Genomic DNA, 23,859 nt, shown 5'->3' on the forward strand with positions numbered 1-23,859 from the left:
TGCATTTATCTACATGCTTTGCCTCATTTAAACTCTGGCATGGAATGACATCCAAATTAATTTTCTATGCTAGTATTTTGCTGTATTTTAGGCTAATAAAATGCTACCAGTAACTTATATTTTAAGACTAATTAAAAATTCAGTTATTTTTTAGATAGGTAGAGTGTGATAGAATTCCAGTGGAGAAAAGTCTAGTTAGCAGTTAGAGATGTAGAACTAAAATTTGGGAAAGCCAGACACGTTGTGAAAGACTACCAACATCTGTTTAAAGCACAGTAGCCTTAAGTCTGTCTTGCAGTGTTTTCACAGGGCTGTTTTGTGTATGTATTTATTCTACAGTAAAATCAAATTGCTGGATATGTTTTTAGTATAATATTAGGGTCAGGGTTCTTGTTAACAGCTCTACCACCAAGTAGCAAGTAGACTATAACCAAATTATTTGACTTCTGAGTCTCAGCTTCTTCGACTATGAAATGAGAACCTTTGACTAGATCATCATCCTTGGTCATTTCTAGTACTAACATTCTGTGATACAGTTGATGGGTGAAATAAATGTAAAAATGGGATTTTTCAAAGCAGGAATCATTGACTCATTTATAATTTTTAAAATATTAACTACTTTATATGAAACAAATATTATGGTAAGTGGTTTTGGGTACAATATTTAAATTAAAGGTCAGCTCACAGCCTATATGGAGCTTACATTCTTGGGAATACAGACCAAAATCAATTAAATAGCCAAAATAATTCCACGAGTTAGTGTTGTTGATAGATAGTAATGAAGGATCTATCTTTAGGTTGAATCTTGATGTATAAGACCGTACTGAGGAGGCCATCTGTGATCCAAGCAGCTAAAGGATACTAGACGTGGGAAGTGTCATAAAAGTGCTACCTGGGTAGAGGAAATAACAGTTACACAGTATCTGAAGCTTGAATGATGTAATGTTCTAGGAGTTTTAATAGCTAGAGCAGAGTGAGCCAGTGGTACAAGATGAGATAGAGATCAGTTGATAAAAACATTTTAGTTTGTAAGTGAATTTCTTTAGTTCATTCTAAGTGTAATGGGGTGCCATTGAAGATTTTAAATAGGGAAGTAATGTGATCCAAGGCATATTTGAAAAAGAATGCCTTTTATAAATACGATTTGGAATAGACAGAAGACCAGGTATATAAGTGTTGCAGTGGTCTCTATGAGAAATGACAGTAAAAACATAAAAGAGGAAGATTGCTTATAAGGCGAGAAAGAGCCCATGGCTGAGTTAAAGATTGTGGATTGGGGAAAAAAGCACAAAGAACAAAAGAGAGTGTCCAAGCTAGCTATTAAAAAAAAAAAAATCAGATAATTATACCCTTTACAAGCCTGGTAAAGAGGATGTTCAAGAGAGTTACGGCTAATAATCTCATATATAGCAGAGGAGAAGGACTATGCAAAGATTTTGTGCTGATTTAGGTCATTGGTGACTTTAAACCATTTATTTTCAGTGATAGTAAAAGAGAGAAACCATAGTTCAAGGTGATAAGAATAAAATCAGTAGTGAGGAAATGAAGGTGATGTGCAAGGTGGGTTCCCAAGAGTTAGAAAATTGTGTACTTATCTGATAATTCATGCTGTGACAGCTATGCGTTTGTTTCAGTCAGTGTGGCTATTTGGTTCTCGTCTGTGGCTTAAGGCTTGCTTTGCTTTAAATTTTATTATGTGGTTTTGCTGTCATATCCCAAAAGGAATTTCAGTTAAGTTTCAACTGCTTTTGGGTTTACCTTATCTTCCCATTCAAGGCAAGTTTCTAAATTGATGGTTTCAAATGATAAATTAACAAAATTGATGGAATTGGACACTGTGTATACTTGGGTTATACTTCAGCACTGCTGTAGATTTTACTATGTACTAGGAGAATGTTTCTATTCTTTTTCTTCATGATCTCTTGTGAATCCAGAAAAATGTTTTTTTTTTTTTTTTTTTCTTGGCTTTTAGGCATGAGTCTAGAATAGGACTGACCCCAGAACCAGAACAGATTTAAAGAACTCCTGTTTCTTTTCTTAAATGTTCTCTCTCTCCTCACTTTCTGTGGGACTAGATTTTCTTCCTAAATGAAAGAAAATGCATTTAGTTATGGACAATCTTGTGGTTCCTTTACAGCCAGCCAAATGGGAGAAAATATGAATTTCTAGAATCATAAAAGTAGAAATTTATTTGTTATTGAATGGAAAACTTTGTTGTATTTTTTTTTTTTTGGTTTGTTTTGCTTCCACTTAGAATATATTTTTCGTGTTACTAGGCATTTGGATCATAAGGATATAGATAGAAAAGTTAAAGTGTTTTCATGTATTTTTTTCTGAGACAATCTAAAGTTTATGTGTTGTTTTCTAAGACAATTAAAATGTTAAAAATGATTGAATTAAGATGCACATACATATTCCTTAAGGATAATTTTAGTAAAGAATAAAGGATAAGATGTCATTATGTTTTTGTTTGCCTTTTCATTGCTTTTTCCTCAATTTATTTTAAAATTCTAAAATAATCAGTGTAAACTTTTATACTTTCATAGATTAACTATATTTTTCTTTTAATTTATTGCTAGTTCTATCTCTTTAATCCCTACATCTACCAGTCTTCAACATAAATAAGTATATGGAGGGAGTGAGGAAGATAGAACTAAACTATTGAAAGTATCCTCAAACTCTGTTTAAAAATACAAAGGAATGAATTCAACAGGAAAGTACAGAACAAAATCATAATGTTTTGTTAAATGACCTAAAACAAGATCTTAAAAGTAAAGAGCAATGTTCTCTTCCTAGCTGAAAAGATTGTAAAAATGTCAATTCTTCCCAAAGTAATGTATAATTTTCTTACAATACCAGTCATAATTCCAGTAGATTTGAGAGAGTTCTGGGAGGTGGGTTGGAACATAAACTGGCAAAGTGATTTTAAAGTTTATATAGATTTTTAAGCTTATATTAAAAGGGCAGTGTAGCATAGTGCTTTAGAGTACTGACTCTGGAGTCAGATTACCTGGGTTCATATATTGGCACTACTACTAGGTGAATACTTCTGTAGCTCACTTTCCCCATCTGTAAAGTAAGGATATTAGTTCCAGTCTCTTGGAATTGTTTTTTGGATAAAACAAGTTATTATACATAAACTACTTATAATAGTGCCTTATACATAGAGAATGTTCAATAAATTATTTGCTGTTAGCATTATAGAAATTATAAAAAATTTTAGAAAAAGGACTAAATAAGGGAAACTTGTTTAAATATTCATATTAGTTGAATTAAATTATATATTAAATTATTTTAAAACAAATTACATTATAAATCTATAACAAAACAGGCATTGTCGTAAAAATAAACAAAGAAATTAGTGAAACTAAATAAATAATCCAGAAATAGATCTATGTATGTATGAGAGCCTAGAAAATGTTTTTAAAGGGACGCTTAAATTCAACAAGGAAATACGGTTTGACATTGGTGGAGGCATAACTGACTGACTGGTGGAATTAAAACAGTCTCATCTACTATGAGCAGAGATAAATGCCAAACAGGTTAAACATATAAAAGTGAGAGAGACAAAAAAAGCAAAAGGAAGGGAAGAGCAAAAGAACAAGCAAGAGCACAAGAGAGCAAGAGAGACAGTGAAAGAAATTAGAAGAAAATGAAGAAGAATATATTTTTGTAATCTCCAGGACAGAGAGATCTTTTAAGGAAATACAAGAAACCCAGAAGGCATAAAACAAAAGGAGACAGACATGACTTTGTAAAAAATTAACAATTTAAGACACTACAAAGAGTCTGACAACAAATGACAAATTGAGAGAAAATACTTGCATCATTCAGAAGACAAAGGGATACTACCCCTAACATACAAGAGTTCTCATAGACTAGAAAGCTGAATAACAATAGAAAAATGGGTAAAGAATAACCATAGAAAAATCTTAGAAAAAAAGAAAATGTGTGCCATTCCACTAATTGGTAGATAGGAAGGAGCAAAATTACAATGAAATACCATTTTTCAACCATGGACTGGAAAAAATTAAAGGGAGTTATAATATCTAGTGCTGGCAGAGATGAGAGGACTCAAACATTCTTATCACAGTTAAGGGTATAAATTGCATTATATAGTCTTATGATTTGTCAGTATCAAGATTTTGCCCTTTGGCCCATTATTTTCTCTCTTGGGAATTTACTCTGCAGATACAAATGTATCAGTTACATAATATGCATGTATGTATTAATGATGTTTATTTATAGCATTGTTCACGGTGTCAAAAATCTGGAAATAGTTTGAATGACCATAAGTAGGAGAAGACTGACTAAATTTGGTATATAAATTACTTAACATTTCTTATTTAAGATAGTTATTCATATGTATATATATTTACTTGAAAGATATTAAAAATCTATTATAAATTATATATATTAATATATGGCTTGGTTTTTATTAAAAAAGAAAAACCCTATTACATGATCTTTGAAATGGTGTAGGAAATACACTAAAATTTAGCATTGCATAACTCAGAAGGATGGCATTAGAAGAGACCAGAGTTTATCCTCTTTTTCTTTACTTTATATTCCTCTTTCCTGTTTGACTTATGATGAGTACATATTACTTCTTTAAAAAAAAAAAAAAGGAAAAGGGTAAACAACAAAGTACAAAGTTTAACTTTAGTCTTTAATCAGTAATAGAATATGTTTGCATTTTTTATAATATGCTTATTTTTAGTCCATGGTTATTGTAAAACTGTCTACTCATCCTCATGTATTTTCTTTCACCTTAGCAATGTCTGACCGTCAAGAGAGTGCTCTTATAGAGCTAATGGTTTGTACGATTCGTCAAGCTGCTGAGGCACACCCTCCAGTGGGAAGGGGTACCGGCAAGAGAGTAAGTTACATTAGTGAGAAATATACAAAAAGACTTTTAATGTAATTAACTGTCTTTAATATTTGGAAATTTTACAGGTATTTGTATCCCTAAAAGCATGGTGTTTTTATAGATGATGTATATTATGGTACTTCATCTTTACATCCTATCGACTCAGGTTCCAGAAATAGATTCTTTTCTTCATGTTCCCACAGTACCTGTACTACTTCTATGATAGTACTTACATAGTATTTTAAGAATTTTTAAACTCATATCTATTAAAAGTGCATGAAGATTTGAGAGGCAAACTGCCTAGTTTGCAAGCTCTTCTATTTAGCAGCTATATAATCTTTACATAAATGGATTTTTTTTGTATTCCATAGTTTCCTTATCTGTAATATGGGACTAATAATATAGATATTATTTGTATTAAAGAATGAGTTGCAGTAATTACAGATGGAGAGACTACTGGCTCTGTTGGTATGAAGAGTTAGGCAAATCCTTTCTGCAATAAAACAAGTTTAAATCTGGAAAATATTGTTAAAAACATCCACATCAGTGCTCTGGAAATTCACCAGAGATAAAAAACAAATTGAGAAGTATTCTTTCCTGGAAAACAGATATAGCTTCAGATGAAAGCAGCAGGATTCTGTGACCTTCTTCCCTGGGCTTACGGCATACACAAGCTTGGTTGGTGAGGTCTGTAGTTTGTAACCAGAGTGACACTGGCTCCAAAAACCAGCAGCTTTGCTGTCAGAGAGAATGGATTCAATATGAACAAGTGGTAAAAGCCCACAGCTTTGTTAACTAGAAGTGACAAACTTGGTAGAAACAAACAGGGAAACCCACAGTTTTGATAATCTAAGGTTGTGGTAAGAGTGGTGGACCAGTCAAAAATTTAACTGAAAAACCCTGAAAATGAGAAAGCCGTAAATGGATTAGATAAGCTCTCCATACATCCCTGGCTGACTGGGAAACCTTAGAGAACCCAATGGAAAGTAAAAGTCAAGCCAAATACAAGAACTAGGTGAATTTCGAATATACTCTATAACGAACAACAGATCATTCCTCAGAGGGGAGAAGCCTTATTGATTTGTGGTATTTGAGTGCAGCCTCTGCTCAGATCATTGTCTAACCTACCAATCTGTTCAAATATATTAGGGACTCCTATGAAGACAGACTGAAAAACAAAAGTAAGGATAGGCCGGGCGCGGTGGCTCACGCCTGTAATCCTAGCACTCTGGGAGGCCGAGGCGGGTGGATCGCTCGAGGTCAGGAGTTCAAGACCAGTCTGAGCAAGAGCGAGACCCCGTCTCTACTAAAAATAGAAAGACATTATATGAACAACTAAAAATCTATATAGAAAAAATTAGCCGGGCATAGTGGCGCGTGCCTGTAGTCCCAGCTACTAGGGAGGCTGAGGCAGTAGGATCGCTTAAGCCGAGGAGTCTGAGGTTGCTGTGAGCTAAGCTGACGCCACGGCACTCACCCTAGCCTGGGCAACAAAGTGAGACTCTGTCTCAACAAAAAAAAACAAACAAACAAACAAACAAAAAAAAAGTAAGGTAAAAATTCTGAGCAGAGATAGCAGAAACCACACATAGTGGGGAAATAGATTACGTAGTCTGAGTTAAAATTTCCCTTAAAAAAATTAAACTTACAAAAATGAATTAAAAATCCATAATTATATTATCCAAAAATGTCTCCTTTTCAAGAAAAATTATAGTCATGCAAAAAAACAATAAAATGTGACCATACTCAGGGAAAAAAGCAAACAATAGAAATGGTTCTCAGTAGGCCCAGTTATTAAACTTAGCAGGCAAAGACTTCAGAGGCCTTTTTATAAACATGTTCATAGAATTACAAGAAAATATGAAAATAAGTAGAGAATCTTAATAATGCAAAACAAATGGAAATTCTGGACTTGAAAAGTACAGTGTAGAAATTTAAAATTCACTAGCTGGGCTCATTAGCAAATTTGAGATGACAGAAGAAAGAAACAGTGAACATGAAGATTAATAGAAATTATTCATTCTGAAAAAGAAAAAAGATTGAAGAAAAATGAACAGAGCCTCAGCAATGTGGAACACCATCAAGTGCATCAAGATACATGTAATGGAAGCCCAGAAAGAAAGGAAAGGGAAAAAGGCAGGAAAAATATTTGAAGAAATAATCACCAGATACTTCCCAAATTTGATGAGAAAGCAATTTACAGATTCAAGTTTAGCAAAACCCAAGTAGAATAAACACCAAAGATCCACACGTAGACATAGCATAGTCATGCTGTTGAAAGACAAAGACAAAAAGTCTTGAAAGCAACAAGAGAAAACCAACTCATATAGAGGGTAACAGCAATAGGATTAGCAGTTGACCTCTTATCAGGAACAGTGGAATGATGGTATTCACTGAAAGTCAACCAGGAATTTAAAATTCAATAAGATTAGCTTTCAAAAATGAACGTGTAATAAAACCATTACCAGATACATAAAAAACAGAGATTGAGAAAATGTGTTGCTAGAAGACCTGCCATATAAGAAATAGTAAAAGTCCTTCAAGCCATAAGGAATATTACCAGATGGTAACTTTCATCCACAGGAAGGAAGGAAGAGTACTAGAAACGCTAAATATGTGGGTGGATATAAAAGACTGTGTGTGTATATATATATGGGCTTTTTTCCTTTTCTTCTCAATTTTTTTAAAAGGACATGAGATTATTTAAATAACTGTAACACTGTAGTATTGAGATTAAAGCATAGATGTAATACATGTGACAATAATAGCACAAAAGAGAAAAAGATATAGAACAGTATTGATGCAAAATTGCAATATTTTATTGTAATTTATTCAATATTAACCTGAAGTCAATTATAAGTTAAAGATGTATGTTTTAAGCCTCAGAGCAAACATTTGTACCTAAAAAGGAAAAAAAAATCAAGAATAATTATAACAGTACACTAAAGAAAAAATGTTTAACTCCAGAGAAAGTAAGTAGAGGAGGAACAGAGGAACAAAAAAAGATAAAAATAACTTATAGCAAAATGGCTGACATAAACTCAACCATATCAAAAATTATATTGAATATGAATATAAGAAAAAGCCTAATCATAAAATAGAGACTGTCAGATTAGTTTAAAAAAAGCAAAGTCCAACTGTATGCTGTCTACAAAAAGACAAATTTTAGATTTAAAGACAAAAATATTTGTTGAAAGTAAAAGGATGGGGCGGGCACAGTGGCTTTTCCCTATAATCCCAGCACTGTGAGAGGATCACTGGAGGCCAAGAGTTTGAGATCAGCCTGGGCAACACAGCAAGAGCCCATCTCTACAAAAAATTTAAAAACTAGCTGAGCATGGTAGCACATGCCTGTAATGCCCGCTGCTTGGGAGCCTGAAGCAAAAGGATCACTTGAGCCCAGGGTTCGAGGTTGCAGTGAGCTACTACCATACCACTGCATACCAGCCTGGGCAACAGAGCAACCTTGTCTCAAAAAAAAAAGTAAAAATATACTATGCAATTAGTAACCATAAGAGAGCTGGAGTGATTATTAACATTAGACGAATAGGCTAGTTATGTTATTAGGCAAGTAATGTTACTAGAAAGCAAAGGGGGGCATTTTATAAAGATAAAAGAGTCAACACATTGGGAAAATATAACAATTATATTTGTACACACACCTAACATCAGAGCCCCAAAATACGTGAAACAAGAACCAAGAGCTTTGAAAGGGACGTAAATGCTTCAACAGAGTTGACAATTTCAACCAGACAGAAAAAAATTTTTTTTTCTTCTGATTCTTTTATTTTTACTTGACGGCACTTTTTGTTTCTCTCCATCATGAATTTTCTTTGACCTGAAAGTTAATGCTAAAGGCTGGATCAGGTCAGGTTATAGATTTTTGGCAAAAGTAATTTTTTGTACTTCATATTGTATCACATCAAAAAGGCACATATGTTCAGCTTTCCTTCATTAGTGATACTAAGATTTTAGGGTTGCACACTGAAAACTAGGTGAAAAAAAAGATTTCAGGGTAACCAAATAGTTGGTGAGGCAAAGTTTTTCAATAGACTCATCACTTATCATAAATGAAGAGGAAATGATAGAATTTAAATATTACTGTTTTGTCGCCCCAGTGAAATAATGAATCTAGACAATAATCATCAATGAAAAGTTGATGGAGTACTTCACAATAGATAGATTGGTCTTACATTACCTGAACCTACTGGTTTAACACCATTGAAAGTGAGACTACCACCTTTGAGATATTACTGAGGGAAAAAAGAATTTGAGTGTAATAGATTCTAGAGCTAACTACAGGTTGAGCCTCTCTAATCCAAAAATCTAAAATCTGAAGGGTGATACTCAAAGGAGATACTCCCTGGAGCATTTCAGATTTTCAGATTAGGGATGTTCAACCAATAAGTATAATGCAAATGTTTCTAAATCCAAAAAATTTCAAAATCCAAAACATTTCTGAAAACATTTCTGATCCCAAGCATTTTGGTTAAAGCATACTGTACCAGTTTTTGAAAAAACAAAAGGATAGAAGAATGTGTTAAATGAGACTACAGGGATTCAATGAGCCGAATTCAGAATGTGGAAAAGGAATAACTATTAGAGATTAAAGAAACATAAAGGACATACTAACCAAATTTAATTGTTTAGATCCTTATTTGAACAAACTAAAAACACAATTTTTGAGAAAACTGTGGACTGCATGGGAAATGATAATAAGAAATTATTGTTTAATTTTCTTGAAGACAGTAAGTTTTACTTTTAAGTCCTCATCTGTTAGAGAATATACTTAAATATTTAAGGGTGAAATTATATACAGTTGACCCTTGAGTTAGGGGGTTAGGAGTGCCAATCCCCGGTACAGTCAGAAATCCTTGTATAACTTCTGACTCCCCCAAAACTAAACTACTAATAGCCTACTGTTGACAGGAAGCCTTAAAGCTGATAATAAAAACAATCAATTAACACATATTTTGTATATGTATTATATACCATATTCTTATGATAAAATAGGCTAGAGAAAAGAAAATGTTAAGGGAAGAGAAAATATATTTACTATTTATTAAGTGGAAGTAGATCAACATAAAGGTCTTCATCCTCATCATATCAATGTTTAGTATGTTAAGGAGGAGGAGGAAGAGGAGCCATCAGTCTTGCTGTGTCAGGGATGACAGAGGTACAAGAGCTAAAGGAGACAGAAGGGGAAGAAGGAGAGGTAGGCACACTGTGTAACTTTACAGAAATACATCATAATTTCTGTCTTTTTCATTCCTAAAAAAATGTTTCTATATGGTACCAATACTTCTTCCACCTTTGCTTTAATTTCAGTGCCTATATCATAGAAGAGTCTATGTCAAAAAAGAAGTCAAAAGTGGTCTTGAATAATTGGAACCTTCTGCCAGATTGTCTAATGTCAGTTTGTTTTCTGGCATTGCTTCTTCCATGTCTTCTTCCTCATTATCTGGCCCTGGTTTGTAAGCACTCACCTCCATCAAGTTGCCTTCTATTAATTTCTCTGGTGTGATGTCTTTTAGCTCTTTAATTTCTCCAAGATCCACATCTTGAAACCCTCCACTGCCCCCCCTCCATCTTTTTACTATATCTACAATCTCTTTGATGATTTTCTTGATTGGCTCTGTCATAAATCCAGGGAAGTCATATACAACATCTGGACGTAGTTTTCTCCAGCAGGAATTTGTTTGGGGCTTGATAGGTTTTGTGGCTTTTTCTGTTACAACAATGGCATCTTTAGTGGTCTAATTCTTCCAGACATTCATGATGTTCTCTCTACTGGGGTTCTCTTCCCTAGCATTGACAGTCATTTCCATGGAGCACCATGTGTAATGAGCCTTAAAGGTCCTTATGACCCCCTAATCTAGAGGCTGAATTAGAGATGTATTTACGGGTAAGTAGACTACTTCATGTTCGGTTTTGAAAACTCATGGGGTTCTGTGTGGCCAGGGGCATTGTCCAATATCAAAAGAACTTTCGATGGCACTCCCTTATTGGCAAGGTACTTAATGACTTCTGGGACAAAGCATCAGTGGAACCAATCCAGAAAAAGCGTTTTCATTGTCTGTTATACAACCAGGAGACTGGCAGCAGGTGTTTATCTTTTGCCTTCAAGGCTCAGGGATTAGCAGCTTTATAGATAAGGGGAGTCCTGATCATAAACCCAACATTTGCACAGAACCATAGAGTTAGTCTGTCCCTTCCTGCCTTAAATCCTGGTACTGCTTCTCTTCCTTACTAATAAATGTCCTTTGTGACATTTTTTTTTTTCCAGAATAGGGTACTTTTGTCTTGCATTAAAAACCTGTTTAGACAGATATCCTTTTTCCTAAATGATTTTCTTAATGACATGTGGGAGAGTTGTCTGTTGCCTTTTGGTCAGCAGAAGCTGCTTCTCTTGTTATCTTGACATTTTTTAAGCCAAATATCTGTCTAAAATTATCAAGCCATCTTTTACTGGCATTCAGTTGTCCAGGTTTAGATCCTTTACCCTCCTTTTGCTTTAAGTTGTCAAATAATGACTTCACCTTTTCTTGCATCATGTTGGAATCTATAGGTGTGCCATTTTTACAGCAATCCAGCACCCACATTAAAGTTGCATTTTCAATACAAGATAAAATGATATTTTGCAGAATGCAGTTTTTGTGCCCACTGGTATAGCTGCAGAGACAGCTTCACAAATTTCCTTCTCCCCTCTCCCCCACAATGGTCCTTATGCTGGATTCATGTATCTTGAAATAGGAGGCATCCATGACTGCAGATGTATGAGACAATTCAGTTTTTTCTTGTAATGTCATAACTTTGCTTCTTGGGAGCACTTCCAACATTGCTAGTAGCACTTCATATGGGTCCCATGATGTTATTCAAGGTTTATGGTCTTGTGCTAAGCATGATGAAAAATACATGAGAACCATGAGAAATCACTTTTTACCGTGATATTCAGTTTACTGTAGAGAACAAACACTCATGTAGAGACACTTAGTGTCACATGGCATTATAAGCAGATACTTGCAACATTTGAGCTCACTGCAATAACAAGAGGTCACTATGAAATTATTACAGTAGTACAGTATGTATTCTGTGCAGCTATGATTTAATACTGCATCTTTATGTTTATTTCACATTTCTCTCAACTGCAAATGGTACCATGTACATGCAGTCTGTATACATAAGTTTTGAATAAACTTTAACTTTTTATAATAGATTTGTATATATTTTAAGGTAGTAAATCAGATAGATTAGTTAATCTGCATATATTTTGTGCATTCATGACATATCTAAGTTTCTTTAATTCTTTCATTATTTCTAGGCTATGCAGTTTTTCTGTTAGTTTTTTCAAATTTTCCCAAATCTCCAACAAATTTTTCAATGCATTTATTGAGGAAAAAAATCTATGTATAAGTGGACCTGCACAGTTCAAACCTATGTTGTTCAAGGGCCAACTTTACAAGGATTTGCCTTAAAATGCTATAGAAAAAGAAAGCTTTAGGACGATTGATGAAACAAGAATGATAATGGCTACATTGTTCTAATTGAGTGATTTTGAAATTTTTCATAATAAAAATCTTTAAAAAATAAACTATCCAAAATTTGATTAATAATAGCCCCTTCAGACTAGTTTCTTGTCCTTTTCACATATCTTATTTATTGAGCACTTTCTTCTTTCTGTCAGATCAAGATACCCCAGATTCACTTTCTGCCTTTAGTGCTTGAGTGGTTAGTTACCTGCTGCTGTGTAACAAATTACTCCAAAGTTTAGAGGCTTAAAACAATAAGCCTTCATTATCTCGTACAGTTTCTGTGGGTCAGAAATTTGTGAATGGCTTAGCATAGTCAAGATGTTAGCCAGGGTTTTAGCATCTGAAGGCTTAAGTGGAAGTACAGAATCCACTTCCACAATGGCTCACTCATGTGGCTGGTAAGTCAGTGCTGACTTGTTGGTAAGAGATCTTAAGAGCTTCACCACATTGACCTAGCCATAGGACTTTTTGATTGTTCCCATGACATGGCTGCTGACCTCCCAAAAAGTGAATGATCCAAGAGAGAGTAAGCCAGATACTAAGGTGTCTTTTATAACCTAGCCTCAGAAATCACACAATATCATTTTCATAGTATCCTTCTGGTTGCACAAGTTAGCCTTATTCATTGTTGAAAGAGACTCTACAAGGGCATGAATATCAAGGAAGTAGGAATCATTGGGAGTTATCTTGAAGTCTGGATTCCACACTACCCTAGCACAGAAATCAGCCATTTCTCCGGTGAGCCATGGTTCCATTTAATGTTTTTTAAGTAGGTAAAACGTTTACATAGTTAAAAAAGTCAAAACCATGTAAAAAGGTAAATTCAGAGAAATCTTACTTATATACGACCCTCTATACTTCATTCCTACCATAACCATTTTTATTTGTTTCTGGTTTATTCTTCCAGTGTTTGATTTTGCAAATACAAGTAAAGACATACACAGATCTATGTATTTGTAGTTGCCCTTCCACCTGCCCCCCTCCAATCTTTTACAAAAGACAGTATATTTATTAGCCTGTTTGTGTTGCTATAAAAGAATACCTGAGGCTGGGTAATTTATAAAGAAGTTTATTTAGCTCACAGTTCTACAGTCTATACAAAAACATGGCACCAACGTCTGTTTCTGATGAGGGCCTCAGTAAGCTTCCACTCATGGCAGAAGGTCAAGGGGAGCTAGCGTGTGCAGATCACATAGCAAGAGAAGGGGCAAAAGAGAGAGGAGAAGGTGCCAGGCTCTTTTCAACAGCTAGTTCTCACAGAAGCTAAGAGTGAGAACTCATTCACTCCCACAAGAATGGCACCGAGCTATTTATGAAGGATCAACCCCCAAGACCCGAACACCTCCTACCAGGCCCCACCTCTAACATTGAGAATCAGATTTCAACATGAAACTTGGTGGGGCCAAACAAACCATGTCCAAAACGTGGAAGTGTACTTTATATTCTGTTCTACATCAGTGTATCCCGGAGATCACTCCATATCTTTATTTGGAGATCTTCATTTTCTTCTGGCTATGTCGTATCCGTTAGATGGATGTACTACTGATAGTCACCTATTCATAGTCTTTTAGATTGTTGCTAGTATTTTGCTGCTAGAAATAATGTGTAATGAATAATCTTAGGCATATGTCATTTCTCCCAACCTTGTACCAGGTATGTTGGTTGGATAGATTTGTAGAAGTGGGATTTCTATGTCAGGGGAAAAATAAGTGTAAAATTTTGTTAGATATTGGCAAATTCCTCCTTCATAGGTGCCATGCCACTCTTTGCTATCCCCTCACGTATTGTGAGGACTAAATGAGTTCATATATGTGGAGTGCCTGACAAAATGATCATTTAATCAAAAATAGCTATTTCCCTAAAATCAGTATCTTTAGACCTTTCATTGTCAGATGAATTTCAAGACTTCTCAATATCCTGAATACATTCCTAGACATATAGTCTACTTTTTATGTAGTTCGTTTAATTGCTTTATGCAGAACTAAACACAATAGTTGGTAGATCATTCCGAAGGGATTTTAGTTTTTATATACTTAAAAGGTTGAGCAATAATCAGGAGGCGCTATTTCTTGCACGTATTTTTAAACATTGGAGTTCACATTTATAAAGTGGCGATGTTTCTGTTGTATAAAACCATTCAGCATTATGAGGATAAATCCCTTCAAGATGATAACAAAATGCAGAATACTTAAGGTAGGCCGAGCGCGGTGGCTCACGCCTATAATCCTAGCACTCTGGGAGGCCGAGGTGGGCGGATCGTTTGAGCTCAGGAGTTCGAGACCAGCCTGAGCAAGAGTGAGACCCCATCTCTACTAAAAATAGAAAGAAATTATATGGACAGCTAAAAAATATATATAGAAAAAATTAGCCGGGCATGGTGGTGCATGCCTGTAGTCCCAGCTACTCGGAAGGCTGAGACAGGAGGATCGCTTGAGCTCAGGAGTTTGAGGTTGCTGTGAGCTAGGCTGACGCCACGGCACTCACTCTAGCCTGGGCAACAGAGTGAGACTCTGTCTCAAAAAAAAAAAATACTTAAGGTAAATGATTATCTTAAACTGGGCTTGCATTTTATTATTTTAATTTTGAAACCACCGATGGTTTAACAGTTTGGATACAGGCTAAAGTGATAAGCATGATCCCTCAAATTTGTTCCATGAACATAGGCTATACATTTCTCCTCAACAGATTTATGAGCTTAGTTACACAGAGAATCAATCTAGAGATATTTTTAGTATATGCTTCTAAAATAAGGGAAAATTTATTAGCTTCTGATTGTATCTAAAAAGCATTACTTTAAAAAGTGTGTGTGAAAAAAATAAAAAATAGGTTAAAAGTATGTGTGTGTTGAACATAGCAAAGATCACTGTTACCACATTGAGATTACACCCTAGAAAAATTATTTTGTGATTGGTCCCGATATTTTTATAATGGTAATTATTGTTTTATGCAAATGTTTATGTTTTTATTTAATCTAAACAAGTAGTAATTTGCCTAAACTTTATCTATTTGATAAAGTAATAGTGCATGTTATATAATAATTTGCATAGGCCTGGATGTATTTATTTCAGTAATTAGTTTAAGCTCTTCTTAAAATTCTCAGTTATCTGCCAGTGCTTCATCATTCTATTAATGTTACATTTAGATTTATAAATTAGCATGACACTCTTATTCTTTTCCTGTTTTCACTTATTTCTAGGTGCTAACTGCCAAAGAAAGGAAAACTCAAATTGATGATAGAAACAAATTGACTGAGCATTTTATTATCACACTTCCTATGTTACTATCAAAGGTATAGTTTTATTTACAGTTTAGTTAAAATATGTCATTGAGTTTGCATTCACTGTACTGTTAAAGTTGTTAATGCTTTTTTCTTTACTGCTGCTTCTAGTATTCTGCAGATGCAGAGAAGGTAGCAAACTTGCTACAAATCCCACAGTATTTTGATTTAGAAATCTACAGCACAGGTAGAATGGAAAAGGTAAGACACTATGAAATTAAAGTTCTGCTATTGTAATAGTTTTATTAACTGGATTATTTTATTTTCATGTACTCATAATAGGCTTATTATTTTACAGATACTAATGTAAATATTACAGTTTTTCTTTTTTTCCTCCTCAGCATCTGGATGCTTTATTAAAACAGATTAAGTTTGTTGTGGAGAAACATGTAGAATCAGATGTTCTAGAAGCCTGCAGTAAAACCTATAGCATCTTATGCAGTGAAGAGTATACCATCCAGAACAGAGTTGACATAGCTCGAAGCCAGCTGATCGATGAGTTTGTAGATCGTTTCAATCATTCTGTGGAAGACCTATTGCAAGAGGTCTGTTCTAAAGTTAATGTGTACTTTTGGCTAATAATAATTTTGACTAATAATCATTCAAGATAGCTGAGTGTGTAAATCATTTTCATTTTAAAATAAAACCTAGTAGAATTCTGTAGCCCTTTCCAAACTTAGCAGCCTTGTTACAATTGTGCCTCCTATAACAATCAACTTTGATTATACTTTATTTTTAAAGTTTTTTCATAAAAGCTAGATTTATTTTTTAAGAAAAATATACATATATATATATGTTTTTTGTTTTTTTTTGGAGACAGAGTCTCGCTCTTTTGCCCTGGCTAGAGTGCCGTGGCGTCAGCCTAGCTCACAGCAACCTCAAACTCCTGGGCTCAAGCGATCCTCCTGCCTCAGCCTCCCGAGTAGCTGGGACTACAGGCATGCACCGCCATACCCGGCTAATTTTTTCTATATATTTTTAGTTGTCCAGATAATTTCTTTCTATTTTTTAGTAGAGACAGGGTCTCGCTCTTGCTCAGGCTGGGCTTAGAACTTCTGAACTCAAACAATACACCTGCCTTGGCCTCCCAAGTGCTAGGATTGCAGGTGTGAGCCACCGCACCCGGCCAAGAAAAATATTTTAAGATCTGATTTTTCGGCCGGGCGCGGTGGCTCACGCCTGTAATCCTAGCACTCTGGGAGGCCGAGGCGGGCGGATCGCTCGAGGTCAGGAGTTCAAGACCAGCCTGAACAAGAGTGAGACCCCGTCTCTACTAAAAATAGAAAGAAATTATATGGACAACTAATATATATATATATATATATATATATACACAAAAAATTAGCCGGGCATGGTGGCGCATGCCTGTAGTCCCAGCTACTCAGGAGGCTGAGGCAGTAGGATCGCTTAAGCCCAGGAGTTTGAGGTTGCTGTGAGCTAGACTGACGCCACGGCACTCACTCTAGCCCGGGCAACAGAGTGAGACTCTGTCTCAAAAAAAAAAAAAAGATCTGATTTTTCTTAACTCATTATTCCCTATTCCTGCAACCTAATTTTCATTTTAATATTACTAAATTATTATGATGTGCTGATGAATAGAACATACAAATTAAGTGTGCTTATAAGAGATGCCTGTTCACCAATGGTGTACCCAAGATAGCAGTAAGCATCTTCAATGGGTAATTTTTCTAATTATTTCTATGATCTCTTCCTCTTGCCTTCTCTTTCTGATCTGTATGAGGCAATCTGGAACCCACACAGTTCTCTGTGCTCTGACAGCTAGGCTGATGGAATTTTCTTTTTTATCTGTGTAACTGATTTTTAAAAGACCCTTTCACTACTGTTGGAACTTTTTGTTTTTTTCAACCATTATTTATGATTTTTTCATTGTGATTTTCAGGCCACAAAAGTAATCGACAATCAGCAAAATATTAGAAATAATTATTAAAAATCTTTCAAGTATATATGTACCTTTCAGCAATTTTCATTTCAAGGAATTTATCCTGTTGTATTAATCAGAAAAGTGTACAAAGTCATATTTATCACAACATTATTTAAAACGCAAAAATTGGTTATCTCTTGGTATTGGGATTATGGGTGTTTTTGGTTTTTCTCATTTTTGTTAATTTTTATTTACCGATAGTACATTTATACTATTTATATAATTAAAAAGAATTTTTCTTTAGGCATTATTAATATTCTAATGTGAATTCGACATGAATAAAGTTGTGGTAATGAAATAATGTTTATTTTTTTTATTTATAGGGAGAAGAAGCTGATGATGATGATATTTACAACGTTCTTTCTACATTAAAGCGGTTAACTTCTTTTCACAAGTACGTCATTTTATTTAAAGTAGATGTAGTGAGCCAGGTGCAGTGGCCCACTGACAGTTCCAGCTACTGAGGAGACTGAGACAGGCGGCTCTCTTGAGCCCAGTAGTTCAAGGCCATAGTGTGCTATGATGGTACCTGTGAAAAGCAAAAGAAGAAGATAAAGTAGATTTAGTGAATAGCATATACTGGCCAACATACACAGACTGATTGTAATGTTTGACATTCATATAACAATGGGAAATTTTAGAGAAATACTGAGATGATATATTTTCTTTATTCATATTTTCTCTAGATGAAATTTTTTATTTAATTGCTTAAGGTATAAGATTTAGTGTAATGAAGATTTATCACAATGTAATGAATGTATACTATAAAAGTTTGTCAATTAGTATTATTTAACAAATTAGGACCAAGGGTGGTTGCTCACACCTATAATCCCAGCATTTTTGGAGGCCGAGGCTGGAGGATCGCTTGAGGCCAGGAGTTCGAGATCAGCCTGAGCAACCTAGCAAGATGCGTCTCTACAAAAAATAGAAAAATTAGCCGGGCTTGGTAGTATACACCTTTAGTGTCCCTGCTATTCAGGAGGCTCAGGAGGCTTGACCCTAGAAGTTTGAGGTTGCAGTAAGCTATAATGATGCCACTGCACTCGAGCCTGAGCAACAGAGCAAGACCCTGTCTCAAAAACAAAGAAAAAAATTAGACGGGCTTATTTCATAAGCTGGTATAAATTTTAATGAGTATCAGCTTTTAGAAATCTTGCTAATAAGAAATAACATGGGGAGTTGGGGAGATATTGGTCAAAGAATACAAAAGCTTAGTTAGGAATAATTTCAAGAGATGTGTTGTACAACATGGTGACTATTGTTAATAACAATGTATTGTGTTCTTGAAAATCACTTAGAGAGTATATTTTAAGTGTTCTCACCACACAAACATAAATATGTGAGGTAATGCATATGCCAATTAGTTCATTAGTCATTGCACAATGTGTACATATTTCAGAATGACATGTACACAATAAATATATACAATTTTTTTCTGTCAACATAAAGAGATGAAAAAAGAATTAAGATTTTGGGGAAAGCAGTGGAAATTATTCCTGTAAGCTTTTTTCCTGAATTGTTGTTATTTGGTTGGTTATTGTTTTCTTACTATGTTGACAGGACAGTTGGATTTGAATAGGGAAAATAAGACTCAGATCAATGAAATACATGTTCTCAAATTGTAGTTTGCATGTCCCTTGTAACTAGATATGTTTGTCTTTCCATGAAGAAAGGAAAACAGAGAACTTTGGTGTCCAAAGAAAGTTAAGATGTACCTTTTACATTAACGAATACTTCAGATTTAAGAAGCAATTTCTGAAATCTAAGCCTTTTCTTATATACGAGTAAATTTTTTGAAATTCAGTGGAGAAACCAAACTCTTATTTTAAAAATATTTTGTTGTTCAAAAATAAAAGTTGCCAGCCAGTGTCAAAAGGACAATTTCTAGTGGTAGAGCTCATGAGAATTTAAAATGTCACCATTATCACAGTCACAAGTCGTAGAAACCTTCACTTAAATGTGTGAGGTTTTATTGTTGTTGATTTCTTCAATAAATTCCAAGTATCAGCTGTTTTTTGGGTTTTTTTTTTTTTCTCTTTCGAGATTTCTCTCCCTCTTTATTTGCTTCTTTCTACTCACCTTTTTTTTTTTTTTTTTTTTTTCCCAAGTTTGAGCATTTGAACATTTCCTTTATGGATCTTTTTCAATTCTACAACAAAATGAAGTTATTTTATTCTTCCACTCACTAAAACTGAGTGGAAATTTAAATTTCCTTTCACTTTAGAATAAAGTTAATGCATTTTTGTTTATTTTAGCGCTCATGATCTCACAAAATGGGATCTGTTTGGTAATTGCTACAGATTATTGAAGACTGGAATTGAACATGGAGCTATGCCAGAACAGGTAGGAGTTTACTGATATTCCTTCTGTTATTTCAGAAAGCTAAGCTTTTCTGAAGTCACATGATTATCAAAAGCCTTTTATGGAAAGTAGTTGATAATTCTTTAATGTAGCCACCTCCTTTGAGAATCACTGCCATAGTTAGTCAATGTTACTGATAGGTGTATCGTATCTGCAGGTGTGTTGGAGCAGAAAAAAATAGAGAACTTTTGCTATAAGGTATCTTAAAATTTTAATGTTAAGGTAAACATTGTTCTTTTAATAAAAATACCATTAATTACTATAGTGGCAATTTTAAAACTTTAGATAAATTCATTATGTAATGAAAATTTCTGATGGCTATATTTCAGTGACTGTGCTATGTATTAATAATAATAAGCTTTAGGCATGGCTTAGTTTTTGTGGTAGAACTGTAGTTAAATAAGCATGGATACCTTTAGTAGATTTTAGAACTTTTTGCATTCATATATAAATTAGAGTAGAAGGGGCAGGAATTGAACAAACTTGCCTATCTGAAAGAGACTTGAGAATAACTAGTCAACTTAATTCTGTATGAGAAAGGAAAGACTTATTTTGTATACTGCAGACACTCATGTAGACCAAGATACCAACTCCATAGTTAGGTATAGGTAATGTTTAGGGGGTTATCTCATTCATTCCCATTTGGTAATATGGAATGCTTAGATGATACTTTATTACTGTAAAGCAATAAAAATTTCAACAGATATAAGAAAATGATAATTTTATATTAAAAGTTACTCATAGAAACATGCTTTATTATTGCTATGATTATTTAAAATTACAAAACATTATTCATTTTCTTAATCCCTACAAATGTTCCTGATTATGTTAGGTGTTTTTATTGTATTTACAGAAAGAGGCTAAATGTATGACCCTGTTGTTTTTCTTCAATTATTGCTGATACTTCAACTTCCATCCTCTCTTCATCTCAAACTTTTCAATAACCTAAATACAGTTTACTCATATTTTCAAGCCATGCTTCATAGTTGAAAGGGAATGGGAAAGTTAAGACATTCCTATTTTGCTTTCCTCATTTTCCTCAGAGACAAAATAAGAATAGCACATCTCTGTTTCATCTGGGGATTATAACCATTTCTAAATTTTTTAACTCACTTAAACCATATTTATTGTCTTAATGCTGACTGGTGACCATCTTATAGTTTTGTCCTCTGTTATTGTTTTTGTTTTCTGTTGCTTATTTTCACTGTATATGTGTTATTTCTCCCATTGATTTTAATTTGTTAAATAAGAAAACATTTATGTGACATTGAAGTTAAGATTATGTGTCTTTAATTTTGTTAACTTTTTAGACATTCATCAACCATGTGTATGAAATTTGAGTGCATGACTATTAGATTGTACTCTTGTTCATTTTAGCAGCTCTTCAAAATACCTCTCAAGATACTCACTATTGAAAATATAAAACTGTATTTAACCACTTCTTCACAGGATCATGCAAGATGACTTTTTCAGGTTCCAACTGTTTACTTTGAATTAGAATCCATAGACAATTCCCTTTTGGAGCAAGAAAGTCAAAGAACTACCAAAATGTTTGTTAGTGTTAACTCTCAGTTATACTTAATGTTTTGAAGATACCTTAAAACTAACTGTCTAGCTATTTTGGGGGACCATATACCTCATTTTATTGCACTTCACAGGTAATTGTGTTTTTCAGAAATTGAAGGTTTGTGGCAACCTTGCATTGAGCAACTCTGTCAGTGCCATTTTACCAATAGCAGGTTCTCACTCCGTGTCTCTGTCACATTTTGGTAATTCCTGCAGTATTTCAGATTTTTTCATTCTTATTGTATCTGTTATGGTACTCGGTAATCAGTAATCTTTGATGTTTCTATTTAAATTGTCTTGGGGAGCCATGAGTCACACCCACATAAGATGGCAAACTTAATAAATGTTCATTGTGTTTTGATGACTTTACCAACCTGCCATTCTCCCATCTCTCTCCCTCTTCTCAGGCCTCCCTATTCCCTGAGGCACAACAATATTGAAATTAGGCCAATTAATAACCCTACAGTGGCCCCTAAGTGTTCAGGTGAAAGGAAAAGTCACCCATCTCTGGCTTTAAATCAAAAGCTAGAAACGATAAGATTAGTAAGGAGAGCATGTTGAAAGCCAAGACAGCTAAAAGCTTGGACTCTTATGCCAAGCAGTTAACCAACTTGTGAATGCAAAGGAAAAGTTCTTGAAGGAGATTAAAAGTGTTATTCCGGTGAACACACAAATGATAAAAAAGTAAAACAGCCTTTTGCTGTTATGGAGAAAATTTTAATGGTCTGGATAGAAAATCAAACCAGCCACATTCCCTTAAGCCAAAGCCTAATCCAGAGCGAGGTCCTAATTGTCTTCATTTCTGTGAATACTGAGAGAGGTAAGAAAACTGCAGAAGAAAAGTTGGAAGCTAGCAGAAGTTGTTGGTTCATAAGGTGTAAGGTAAGAAGCCACTTTCATAGCATAAAAAGTACAAGCAAGTGCTGATACAGAAGCTGCAGCAAGTTATCCAGAAGATCTAGCTAAGATCACTGATGAAGATGGCTGCACTAAACAACAGATTTTCAATGTAGACAAGATGGCCTTCTATTGCAAGAAGATGCCATCTAGAACTTTCATAGAGAGCAGTCAGTACCTGGTTTCACAGGACAGCCTCTCTTATTCAGGGCTAATGCAGCTGGTTGAAGTCATTGTTCATTTACCATCCCTAAAATCAAGGTCCCTTAAGAATTATGCTAAATCTACTCTGCCTGTGCTCTATAAATGGAAGAACAAAACCTGGATGACAGCACATCTGTTTATAGCATGGTTTACAGAATATTTTTTAAGCCCACTGTTGAGACCTACTGCTTGGGAAAAAGATTACTTCTAAAATATTGCTGCTCATTGACTGTGCATGTGGTCACCCAACAGCTCTGATGAAAATGTACGGGGAGATTTATGTTGTTTTCATGCTTGCTAGCACATGGTCCATTCTGAAGCCCATGGAACAAGGAGTTATTTCTACTTTCAAGTCTTATTATTTAGGACAAACATTTGATAAGCCTATAGCTACCAATTTGTGCAAAGTAAATTGAAAACCTTCTGGAAAGGATTCACCATTTTAGATGCCATTAAGAACATTCATGATTCATGAGAAGAAGTCAAAATATCAATATTAACAGGAGTTTAGAAGAAGTTGATTCTAGTCTTCGTGGAGGACTCTGAGAGGTTTAAGACTTCAGTGGAGGAAGTAACTGCACATGTGGTGGAAATAGCAAGAAAACTAGAATTCGAAGTGGACCCTAAAGATTTAAATGAATTGCTTCAATCTCTTGATCAAACTCTAATGAATGAGGAGTCTCAATGATTATTGCACACTTAATAGACTGCAGTATAGTGTAAACATAACTTTTTTGTGTACTGGGATACCAAAATATTTATGCTCACTTTATTCCAATGTTGGTTTTTTTTGTGGTGGTCTGGAACTAAACCTGCAATATCGCCAAGGTATGCCTGTGTATATATACGTATTTATTTCTCTCTCAGTGAACTATCTTTACTCATGCCAGTGGTACTTTAACTATTATAGCTTTAGAATACATAGAAGACTAAAGTTTAAAAGAATTTATCCTAATTTTTTAGAAGATCAAATTATAGAAAATAATAAAAAATAATAATAGAAAAATGAACTCACTTATTCCCTTCATCTAATTCATCAATTGTCAATATTTTTTCACATTTGTGTACTTGCACACTTTGTATATATTACATGTATTAATATGCATATATAAAATGTTAACAATGTTTTTATAACAGTTTTTCCCAGTCTAGGACTCAATCCAGAATAACATATTACATTTAGTTGTTATATCTCTTTTGTCTCCTTAAA

General features: G+C 34.4%; 1 protein-coding gene across 1 annotated transcript in view; it reads left to right on the top strand.

Annotated features, from left to right (window-relative positions):
* The window catches only part of STAG1 (STAG1 cohesin complex component), a 346,671-nt gene that overhangs the window by 260,964 nt on the left and 61,848 nt on the right, over positions 1 to 23,859 (top strand). Inside the window, exons 16-21 of the mRNA XM_069473208.1 lie at positions 4,776 to 4,879; positions 15,599 to 15,691; positions 15,791 to 15,880; positions 16,021 to 16,224; positions 17,945 to 18,015; positions 19,877 to 19,964. Coding sequence (XP_069329309.1) covers positions 4,776 to 4,879; positions 15,599 to 15,691; positions 15,791 to 15,880; positions 16,021 to 16,224; positions 17,945 to 18,015; positions 19,877 to 19,964 — 650 coding nt within the window. The remainder of the gene's footprint in view (positions 1 to 4,775; positions 4,880 to 15,598; positions 15,692 to 15,790; positions 15,881 to 16,020; positions 16,225 to 17,944; positions 18,016 to 19,876; positions 19,965 to 23,859) is intronic.

The sequence above is a fragment of the Eulemur rufifrons genome, chromosome 7, assembly GCF_041146395.1.
Source record: "Eulemur rufifrons isolate Redbay chromosome 7, OSU_ERuf_1, whole genome shotgun sequence".
NCBI classification, from domain to species: domain Eukaryota; kingdom Metazoa; phylum Chordata; class Mammalia; order Primates; family Lemuridae; genus Eulemur; species Eulemur rufifrons.